At 43.5% G+C, this 11,472-nt stretch overlaps 1 protein-coding gene across 2 annotated transcripts; it reads left to right on the top strand.

Moving 5' to 3' along the window:
• Positions 1 to 2,451: 2,451 nt before the first annotated feature.
• On the top strand, positions 2,452 to 11,060 carry poglut3 (protein O-glucosyltransferase 3). Of its 2 annotated transcripts, XM_053477790.1 has the most exons (8): positions 2,452 to 2,728; positions 5,272 to 5,469; positions 5,896 to 6,176; positions 6,265 to 6,481; positions 6,789 to 6,985; positions 7,517 to 7,711; positions 7,921 to 8,025; positions 9,814 to 11,060. In XM_053477790.1, the coding sequence occupies exons 1-8, from the start codon at positions 2,452 to 2,454 to the stop codon at positions 9,943 to 9,945; spliced, it is 1,602 nt and encodes a 533-aa protein (XP_053333765.1). In that variant the 3' UTR covers positions 9,946 to 11,060. The 2 variants fall into 2 exon arrangements, with proteins under 2 accessions (XP_053333765.1, XP_053333766.1); XM_053477791.1 differs by lacking the exon at positions 7,921 to 8,025 and having other exon boundaries at positions 2,461 to 2,728.
• Positions 11,061 to 11,472: the final 412 nt, after the last annotated feature.

The raw sequence follows: 11,472 nt of genomic DNA, 5'->3' as shown, positions 1-11,472 counted from the left end.
TCAATTAACACCAATGACACCTAATTAGCTAAGTAGCTCTAAGACAACACATTAACACCACAGATTACCAAAATCATCTAATAACTATAAAATAAATTAACATAAAGTGCAAATGTACAAACAGCAACAGCCATGACACGATCCAATACCCTGTGAGTAACACAGCTCACTGTTCACCTGACGTGCTACACCTGCTGTAGGGACCAGAGAGAAAGTAAAGACCTGTAGCACTGCACCTGCCTTCCAAACCCACAGCCTGCCCACTGTATCGGGCACCACTTCAGGAGTGGTTTTATAAACTGTAGGTATTTATAGAGGATAACTAGCAAGCAGTGGTGGACTGGGACAATAATTCAGGCCGGGAATTTGACTCCACTCCCAGGCCACCTCTGCTGCTGCAGTCATCACCACCCTATTCATGTAATCTACTGGACTGATAAACTTGTAGGCTAACCCTATTATTGTAACAGGTAGACTACCAGATGCAATATAAATGAATAAAAAAATAGCCCTTAACAACTCACTAGGAATACACCATTTATACTACCAAACCAATGACAAATAGAAAATTGGCTTTTTAAAAGAGATAATAAGAGACACATTCACATGTTGAAATATTTACATTTTATGTATTTTCAGTGCTCAACTCTAGTATATCAAATGCATCACAAACACAAATAAACTTAACAAAACCTATGACAGCGTAAGTAACAGATAACAATGTTTATTCAACTATGGCATTATGTGGAACAGACCAGTAAGAGTAAACAGTAAGTAATTAGCACTACTAGTACACCAGTGGGCGTTTGAATTGGGTGATACTTAAAAAAAAAATCTAAATCCTTAGACTGTGGACAGGCAAAATAATCAAAAGAGATATCAAGGCTTTCACTGTCTCCTTAATCTTTCCCTGAATCCTTCTCTCTCTCACTCTGCACATGTAGTTGCTCTGCAATATGAAATAAGCGTGTTCAATAATCTGTACTTATAATTGTGCAGCCATCAGTTGTATGTCCCCAAAATCACAGTCCTACTACTGATCTTATAAATCATAAAAAAGCACATGCTGTTTAAAAAGTATAGCCTGGTGCCTGCATGTTTAGTTTTGCTTATCTTTAACTTTACCTGAAGGTCCCTGCTCTGACTCGAACGCTGAACTGTCCACCACCTCTAGCTCAACAGCAGGAGCATTTACAGCACTAGTGCTACTGCTGCTGCTTCCTTCGTCACCTTTTCAGACGAAACGAGACTTGACACAGCACAGCAGCACTTACATATTGTTGCTCGTTTGTTGGTTTAGTTTTATCGATTGTGATGATCTACGTAAGTGATTTGGATGAAAGTGTTCGTCTGCCAAATTATTATAAATATAATGTAGATGTAATCTTGACCGACCTGTTCCCTTACTGGCGAACATGGCTGGGATTTTGCAGCAGCTTGCTGCGTCTGCGGCCAGGGCTTTTTTTTTCTTTTTTTTATACGCTGACTCTCTGCTCCTCCTTTGCGTTTACGCTCCATTTTTTGAACGATTTAGTCAGATATACCCTGTCTCTGGATATAGCCAGATATTAGGCAGTGCGTCGCTGACGTTGGGTCATGTGATGTGGGAGTGTAATTTTCCCTCCTGATCTTCCCCTCCCTTTCCATTGCCTGATTCGTAGATTGAGAGATCCGTCAATTAATTCGTAGTTATACACCAGCCTATCACATGCCAGGCTGATCGTCTGCACAGCGGCAGCCGGCAGGCCAGAACGACCGTCAGGCCACCGGGAAATGTCCCGGTGCTCCCGATGGCCAGTCCGCCCCTGCTAGCAAGGGCAGGGTGGCTCAGTGGTAGGTGTTTCGCCTGGCATGAGGGACGGCCCGGGTTCGATTCCCTCCACGGCCCCTAGATGGAAGAATGGACTTGTCTTCCTAATTATCATCTGTAATAAATGCTTCTGCTTTTTAAAAAGTTTGTTTCTTTAGAATTCTTATTAATAAAGTTGGATTTCTTGAACACAGTGAGGTGGAGAAAGTGAGACGTTCCAGAAGGGATTTCTGTTACACCAGGACGGGTGAAGTAAGATGTGGGTCTGTACTACACAGTACCGATCTTTACATTATTAAACATAGAGATGTGCTAACTTGCTAATGAGGGCTATGAAACGCTCGTACACAGGATCACACAACGACACCAGAGCAACATGTCCAGTAGAATGTACATTTATAAAGTTTGTGATAATTTTTAAAAATATTTTCGAAAGATATTTATCATTGTCTATATTACATACTGTATGAAGAGAATAACTAACACACATGAAGGACGAATGTTAAAACAAGTACACTCTTTAAATGCTTAGAATTAAAATCTGTGTAGATCAGTACGAGTTATCAGCACCTCCATGCCGACAGGTGGCGGTAAAACGCCTGTCTGTTGTCTGTTGGTCCGAAGAAGAAGAAAAAACCCGGATGAAAACCCGGAAGTGCATCACAACAGTAACGATGCTGCAGAGAAACTGTTTAAAAACTTTACACCGTGATCACAATGTGTTCTTTATAGTTTATATCGCTGCAGTATCGATCAGCCATGGAACACCAGGGCTCTGTGAGAAAGAAAAGAATAAAATAAGTCCGGAGAGATGTATAGTTTGGGGAGCGGGTCTGGACCCGGAGCTGGTGGTTCCGGTCCGATATTTCTACATTCAGGCGGTGAATCAAGACGGAGAGAACATCACCGTGTCCCCGGGTGAGACACAGAGACAGGCCGCTCTACACACACACACACACACACTTCTAAACACTCTAACCTGTTACCTTGGCACTGCTCGCGCTTCTCTTTATTACTGTCCTGACTGCAGGTAAGGACACACACACACACACACACACAGGCAGGTAAGGACACACACACACACACACACACACACACACACAGGCAGGTAAGGACACACACACACACACACACACACACACTGGCAGGTAAGGACACACACACACACTGGCAGGTAAGGACACACACACACACACACACACACACAGGCAGGTAAGGACACACACACACACACACACACACACAGGCAGGTAAGGACACACACACACACACACACACACACACACACACACTGGCAGGTAAGGATACACACACACACACACACACACACAGGCAGGTAAGGACACACACACACACACACACACACACAGGCAGGTAAGGACACACACACACACACACACACACACACACACACACACACACACACACACACACACAGGCAGGTAAGGACACACACACACACACACACACACACACACAGGCAGGTAAGGACACACACACACACACACACACAGGCAGGTAAGGACACACACACACACACACACACACAGGCAGGTAAGGACACACACACACACACACACACACACACACACACACTGGCAGGTAAGGATACACACACACACACACACACACACTGGCAGGTAAGGACACACACACACACACACTGGCAGGTAAAGACACACACACACACACACACACACACTGGCAGGTAAGGATATACACACACACACTGGCAGGTAAGGATATACACACACACTGGCAGGTAAAGACACACACACACACACACACACACGAGCAGGTAAGGACACACAGTTCAGTGTTGTGTTACAGAAAATATAAACCCATGTACTGTGATTAACAGATCATAATTCAATTCAATTTTATTTGTATGGCGCTTTTAACAATTGACATTGTCGCAAAGCAGCTTTACACAATCAAAAAATAATTTAAGTTTGTATGAGATGTAAATGTGTATGAATCAAAATTATATGATTGTCCCTGATGAGCAAGCCGAGGGCGACAGTGGCAAGGAAAAACTCCCTGAGATGGTAATAGGAAGAAACCTTGAGAGGAACCAGACTCAACAGGGAACCCATCCTCATCTGGGTGATAACAGATAGCAGGGATTGATCTGCATAAAACTGAGACTGGAAGTTCAGTATAACAGGAGACGTGTTAAATTAAACAGACTCCAGTTTGTTCCTGGAGGCTCAGGTAGACTGTAGGAACATCCAGTCCTGAACTATTGAGCAACTGAAGTTACGAGTCCTCAGAGAACAGCTGTATGCATCAGTCGAGGACAGGATCGTGTTAATGGAAAAGTGGAACCGTCCCCAGTCACCACACGCATCTCAGGCAGACCACATGGGGGCATCCATGCGACAAGATCTCCAACCAGAAGCAGGACACCAGGACGAGTTAGCCAGGTCCAGAGGACAGAGGAGGTCTGGATCACTGGCAGCTCAGGAGAGACAGGTGTAGTGAGACAGAGAGACAGGGAGAGAGAAAAGGAGAGAGCAGAAGAGAAGAAGAGATAACAGTTAGGTCTGGTCACAATCACATAATGTATAATGTGAATGTATATTAACTGTAGAGTGCAAGCAGGGACTCCGGCAGGACTAACTATGACATCATACCTAAAAGGGAGGAGCCAGAGGGAAACACAGACATGAGGGGGAACTGAGATGTAAAGCGACCACTCACCTCACCGTCAGCAAACCTGAGTGAACACCTTTTTTATCCCTAACGATTTTAATCTACTATTAATTTGGACAATTATTTATATTTATATATCGACAAAAGTATCAAACCTACAATGACATTGTACACACACACACACACACACACTTTAATATGGAGTCGGTCCCTTTTCCTTTTGCAGCTCTAACAGCTTCCACTCTCCTGTGAAAGCCGTCCACAAGATGTTGGAGTGTTTTCCACAATTCGTGTCCATTCATTCTGTAGAGTGTTTGAGGTCAGACACTGATGTTGGATGAGAAGTTCTGGCTCACAATCTTCACTCCAGTTCGTCCTAAAGGTGCTCGATGGGGTTGAGGTCAGGGCTCTGTGTTCGGGCCATCCATAACAAACTCATCACACCGTGTCTGTATAGTCCTCGCTTTGTGCACTGGGGCGGAGTCATGTTGAAATAGAAAAGGGTTTTTAATAAACTGTGGACACAAAGTGTCCAAGATGTCCTGGTATGAAGAAACATTAAAATTGTCCTTCACTGTGGATAACGGACCTGACTGAAATATATATATATATATATATATATAAACTCTTCAGTGATTTGTCTTTAAGAATTTTTACTTAATATTTATAAATTATTTTATTATTGTATTAATTTTGAGGACAGGAATAGGACATTTTTATTTATATACATTTAAATATTTTTTATTTCATTCTTTAAAGTTGACTGTGTGTGTGTGTGTGTGTGTCTGCGCGTGCACATATCTCAGGTTCAGACTCCTTCCAGGTGAGCGTGAGCGCTCTCTCGGTCCAGGAGCGAGTCCGTGTCCATGTTCCCGCCCCTCTGGACCGGAGTGACGGTTCCTTCCTGGTGAGATTCCGTCTTTACTCGAGCGCAGTAAATGGTCTGAAGGTGGAGGTGCTTCATAAACACACACATGTGGCTCAGTCTCCGTACACACTGACAGGTGTGTATGACACTTTAACACTCCGCACTAGAACACAGTGTAAAATATCATGTGTGTGTGTTTAATCTCAGTACTGAGCGTCTAGGGCCGAGACTTTCTGCTGACCTGTGAGGGGGTGTGGCCTAATATTTTAATGAGCAGCTTGATTGACAGACAGCTTACCTAGACTTTAACATATTTATTTATTTAAATGTTTACATGTTTGTTAATTATAATTGTTGTTTATTTGATTTATTTCTTCCTCACACACATTTTATTAGTAAATCAAATAAGCCGGTGATGATGTGGGTGGAGCTTACAGAAGACAAGCCCCACCCATTTTTGTTTAGAATCAAAGAGATTTTTGTGACATTCATGTAGGTATTTATTAGTAGTGTTGTTGTTCTAAACACCCCCCCCCCCATGTGGCGCCGCCCCCTGCTGCAGGAGCGGTGTATCACGAGGACTGCGATTGTCCCTTTGAGGACGCGGAGGCGTGGCTAAGCGTGCTGAAGTGTCCGAGTGCAGAGCCTCAGATCCAACAGGATTTCAGTGCGTTTCCCTCCATCGAGCTGCAGCGTGTGAGACAGGAAGTGCCCTCGCGCTTCTCTGACCGCGGCGTCATCCACTACGCCATCATCGACAACCAGCTGCACCGCCGCGCGCTCGGGAGGTACACCGACTTCAAGATGTTCTCGGACGAGATGCTGCTCTCACTCACGCGCAAAGTGAGGAGTTCACACACGTCTCACACCCTCACAAACAGACCGCCGTCCCGCGGCTCTTCTGATCGGCCGGCTGTCCGTCTCCTCACAGGTCCGTGTGCCTGACGTCGAGTTCTTCGTTAACGTTGGGGACTGGCCGTTAGAGACGCGCGGGGTTTCAGACGCTCCCGGGCCGGTTCCCATCGTCTCGTGGTGCGGGTCGAGGGAAACACGTGACATCATCCTGCCCACCTATGACATCACACATTCCACTTTAGAGACGATGAGGGGCGTGTCCAACGACCTGCTGTCTATACAGGGAAATACAGGTGTGTGTGTGTATGTGTGCGTGCGTGTGTGTTCATTCACTAATTCATGCATTTTATTTTTGAATTATTAAACAAACATTGTATATAATATTTATTTCTTGTGTTAACTTTAGATAATATTTAATTTAATACAATACATTTATTTGCGCATTGGTTCACATTCCTTTTGATTTTGGTAACATTTTATTAGTTTCACTTTTATGCGAAACATTTTGCGTTCATTTTAAAGGAACACATTATTATTATTATTGTTATGATTTCGGTTGGTTGTGTGTGAGAGGTGAGTGAGACTGTTGTGTCTCTGCAGGTCCAGTGTGGAGGAATAAAACGGAGCGAGCGTTTTTCCGAGGCAGAGACAGTCGCGAGGAGCGATTAAACCTCGTGTCCATGTCCAAGAGAAACCCCGAGCTGCTGGACGCCGGGATCACGGCTTTCTTCTTCTTCCGCGAACGAGAGAAAGATCTCGGCAAAGCACCTCTGGTCGGCTTCTTCGACTTCTTTAAGGTGAGAATCGAAAACAAACAAACAACCAACAAATATTTATATTTATCATATTTATAATAACACCACTAGAACATGAATTAGTGTAATAAATCAGAATGATTAAAAAAAGAGCCAGGCAGCAGAGTGGTCTAGTGGTTAGCAGTGTCGCCTCACAAGTCTCACTTCAGAGGGTTTGCACGTTCTTCCCGTGCCTGGTGGGTTTCCTCCTGGTTCTCCGGTTTCCTCCCACAGTCTAAACACATGTCTTCCCAAACTGCCCACAGTGTGTGTATGTGTGTTTGTTTCTGTGTGTGCTTTCAATGGATGGGCACCCTTTCCAGTGTATGTACCGCGCTTCGTGTCCTAAGTCTCCTGGGACAGGTTCTGCCCGCGACCCTGAATAAAATGGTTCTAGATGATGAACAGATGAATAAAATAAAACTGAGTACACACAGCATCCAGAGGACATCACACACACCTATTGTTAAACATGTTATTCAGTAACAAAGTGAAACTGGTTGTGTGTGTGTGTGTGTGTGTGTGTGTGTTTAGTATAAGTACCAGGTGAACGTGGATGGGACCGTCGCTGCGTACAGGTTCCCCTACCTGATGCTGGGGAACAGTGTGGTGATGAAGCAGGACTCCTCATATTACGAACACTTCTACGCACACCTCAGGCCCGGGCGCCATTACTTACAGCTCAAGAGAGATCTGTCTGATCTGATTGAGAAAATCCAATGGGCAAAGGTGAGAAGAGTGAGTGATTAGTGTGATGATACTGAGCGAGTGTGAGCTGGAGCACTAACATGGGCAGGAGGTGGGCAGGAGGTGGGCAGGAGGTGGGCAGGAGGTGCCCTCGCTTCATCAGTCACATCTGTGTGCATGCTGGGAAAACACCTGGCCACGCCCCCATGCTGTGGCTGCAGTGTAACTCTGTGTGTGTGTGTGTGTAATAGGAGAATGATGGTGAAGTAGAGGCCATAGCGAGGGCGGGGCAGGCGCTGGTCAGAGACCTGCTGCAGCCTCACAGACTCTACTGTTACTACTACATGGTGCTGAAGGTAACGCCCTCACCCCTCACTCTCACCCCTCACCCCTCACTCTCACCCCTCACTCTCACCCCTCACCCCTCACTCTCACCCCTCACTCCTCACCCCACACCCCCACTCCAGTTTGCTCCCAGGGCCGGGGGGACACAAGAGGAGTTCCGTGATCCCCTGCAGCTCTTGAATGATACGTTTTTTCAATCCAAATTTCGTAAGATTTATTTTAGCCTAAACAAACGTCCCCACGCCCCTGTACACAGGATAAAGCAGTGATGAGAGAATGATGTTACATGCTGTACTGCATATCTTTACTTTAATACAGCTCTTTGCTGTGTTTACACACTTAAAGTTCTTTAAAAATTGAGTAATTTCAATGTTTTTGTTTTTTTTAAAAGATCATATCTGTTATGTTTAATATTGTGCATTGTATCTTTATAGTGAACAATGTTTTTACTTTGCTGAAACTTTAACATGTGGTGCATTCAGTTACAAGGTTAATATTACAGAGTGAAGTTAATTAAGAAATAAAGTAAAGTAATAAGTACATTTCTTTTAATTTATCTGCCTTTTCTCAGATGCAAAAAAAAAAAAAAAAAAGGTATTTCAAATGACTTTAAGTATAAAAAAGACTAAGACACACTGTTATGCGCTAAAATGCCTCCCTGATACGGATTAGCGCATAACACACACATTAAAATAAATGATTATACAAAAACACTACCTTGTGCAACTCAACTTTCAGAACTAAAAGTTTTACAGCTCAGTATAACATATAAGTCTTTACTGACCATTTCTGTGGTTTTCTCTCGCTGCTTTCTTCTTCTCTCGTCTCACTGATATTTTTATCGTTCTTCTCCATTTTGCAGCCGCAACAGAACGCTCCATTAAATCAATACACAGCTAACTGTTTGTGTCTCCTTCCGCTTTGTGGGTGACGTAAGCGCTTCTTCTTCATTGGTGTTTACCGGCGGCTTGCATCCGGAAGCGCGCTGTGTCACGCCAAACAAATAACTGCGCAAAAACATAACGCAAGCTTTTTAAATTAATTCAGCGAAGATCACCTTTACAATTAAGAATCTTAACCTGAAATCACAATCCCATGACATTAACTCGTTCACACACATTTTTTTGTATTTGTAAAACCTATTTTCAGTAAACCCCCCTTCTTCCCATCCACCCCCAGCCTACCTGCATGACCCTAAGACCTCCTGGAAGCAGCAGTGTCCACAGCGCCCCCTGGCCCTCAGCTTTTACATCACTGGAGGATTCTGATTGTTGCAGGATTTCTGACTAGTTTCACTGAAAAGGAAGAGAGAGAGAGAGAGAGAGAGAGACTGTTTTTTCTTTGTCCCACAGAATATTAGCAATATTAGAAAATTTAACCAACAAAGCCTTTGCTCTTAATGTTTTTTTTTTTTTTTCATTAGCTGTAAACTGATTGGCTCATTTCACCGTTGGCTGAGTGTGTGTGCAATGAGCTGTGTTCTTTTAGCACATTAATACACAACACAGTCTGTTAGGGTCAATGAAAAGAGAAAAGAGGTTTGTCCCTCGTGAAGATGAAAACAGCTGATGTTTTTACTCCTCTAATAACACATAATGCTAATGCTAAAGCAGAGTATAAACAATAGTAATAATAGTAATAAACAATCACATCCATTATACAGTAATAAACAGCTGTGATTACCTTCAGTCACTAATGAACACACTTCAACAGTACACTATACTGAAGTGATAGTAACTACACAGTAATAAACACACCTGATGTCTCTACCCTCTCTACATGACGTCTGTGTTTCTCAGTCGTACGCAGATCGACAGGTGGGAGACCCTGCTGTTCATCCTGACATGGAGAGAGTGAGACAGCCGTCTGACCCCAGCGCAGCGTGCGACTGTCGCAGGGGGACACGGGGACGACCGGGTGACGAGCTCTGACGGAGGAACCTGATTACCTCTCAGGCCTGGGGTTCCTGCAGAGAGCCCTCACACACCTGACACACACACACACACTTGCCTTTACATCTCGTTCAGTGTGGGTGTGTTCCAAACCTCAAATCATGTCCACTACACAGGCAACAGAAGCACCTGCTCATGGAGCTTATGGCTGGCGTATACACACACACACACACACACACACTCGGCTGTGTCTCTTTTAGCAATGAAGGGCTCATACAGTGCTGTGTGTGCGTGCTGAGGATACGGGGAGGGCAATATGGGTTAAATAATGTCTTAATTTAATGTGAATAACACACACACACACACACACACACACACACACACATTGTATTGTGTGTATAATGACCTTTTAGTCTCTCTCTCTAAAAAAAAAAAAAAACAGCTTTTAAGCTAATTTTTTCTGTTCTGTACTGCAACATCAGCAAATTGTCTGTGTGTGTGTGTCTGTGTGCGTGTGTCTGTGTGTGTGTGTGTCTGTGTGCACATTTACTGTTCAGGTTGCACAACGGAGCCGCTGACATTTTTTCCGAGTTATTCCTCATGTTCGATCTCCAGAATAAATAAAATAACTTTAATCTCATTTTTTAAAGAAAAAAAGCAAGCGATGTAAATAATTCTCAGACTCGTCTATAAGAGATGAGCGCTCCTTTTTATTAGATTAAATATAATTAAATATTTTTGTGAAATGTTGAGCATTCTGGATATAAATGTGAAAATGTAAGAAATGTTTACGTTTATAGCTTTATTAACGAATCCCTTTTCTTCACCTGCATTAATCTGTTCATCCTCGTCCCCGTGTGTCTGAGCGAGTGGATTCGATCTGATGATAAAAGATCGTCGGTTCTAAGAGAGGAGCTGAAGGGACGGTCTGTGAGATGCAGATGTTTGTGTACTGTATTGTGGTGGTGTGTGTTACGCTGCGACGGGGAAACTCAAACTAAAACCACGAGGGTGATATTTATAGACTGTTAAGCTGATTTTTGGGACATTGTGATAACACTAATGTTTGTTGTCTGGTTTTGTGGAAAGTATTTTTTTACAGGATTTGTGTATTAAAATCTATTAAAAGTATCTAATAAACACCGAAATGCTGAGTGTGTTGTTGAGTGTTTAAGTGTCGCGTCTCATTAGAAGCATTAATGTTTGTTCTGCTGATATTTTAATATCTTGATGATATTTTGATACCAGGAGGTGGCAGTATTGCACCAAACACTGAGAAACACAGAAGAAGAAGAAGAAGAAGCAATACTCTCACATGAATAAACGCTGTTTAGATTAGCTGTGGAAGCCTTTGAAATATTTTAAAGAAATGTAATGATTTTTTAAACTGATTGATATTAGTAGGTTTAATTTAATCACTCACTCAACACCGCTATACTAATGAGTCTATACTGCTTTATCGTGTGTCCAGGGTCACGGGGGCGGAGCCTATCCTAGGAGACTTAGGACACCAGGTGGGGTACACCCTGAACCAGGTGCAAATCCATCACAGGGCGCGCGCACACA

This window comes from Clarias gariepinus, chromosome 19 (genome assembly GCF_024256425.1).
Source record: "Clarias gariepinus isolate MV-2021 ecotype Netherlands chromosome 19, CGAR_prim_01v2, whole genome shotgun sequence".
NCBI lineage: Eukaryota > Metazoa > Chordata > Actinopteri > Siluriformes > Clariidae > Clarias > Clarias gariepinus.
This window is presented reverse-complemented; position numbering and strand designations above follow the sequence as displayed.

Coding starts and splice junctions, on each gene's coding strand:
- poglut3 (XM_053477790.1), top strand. CDS start 2,452: ATGAAAACCCGGAAGTGCATCACAACAGTAACGATGCTGCAGAGAAAC. Junction 6,177..6,264: donor TGCTCTCACTCACGCGCAAA/GTGAGGAGTTCA, acceptor GTCTCCTCACAG/GTCCGTGTGCCTGACGTCGA. Junction 6,986..7,516: donor GCTTCTTCGACTTCTTTAAG/GTGAGAATCGAA, acceptor GTGTGTGTTTAG/TATAAGTACCAGGTGAACGT.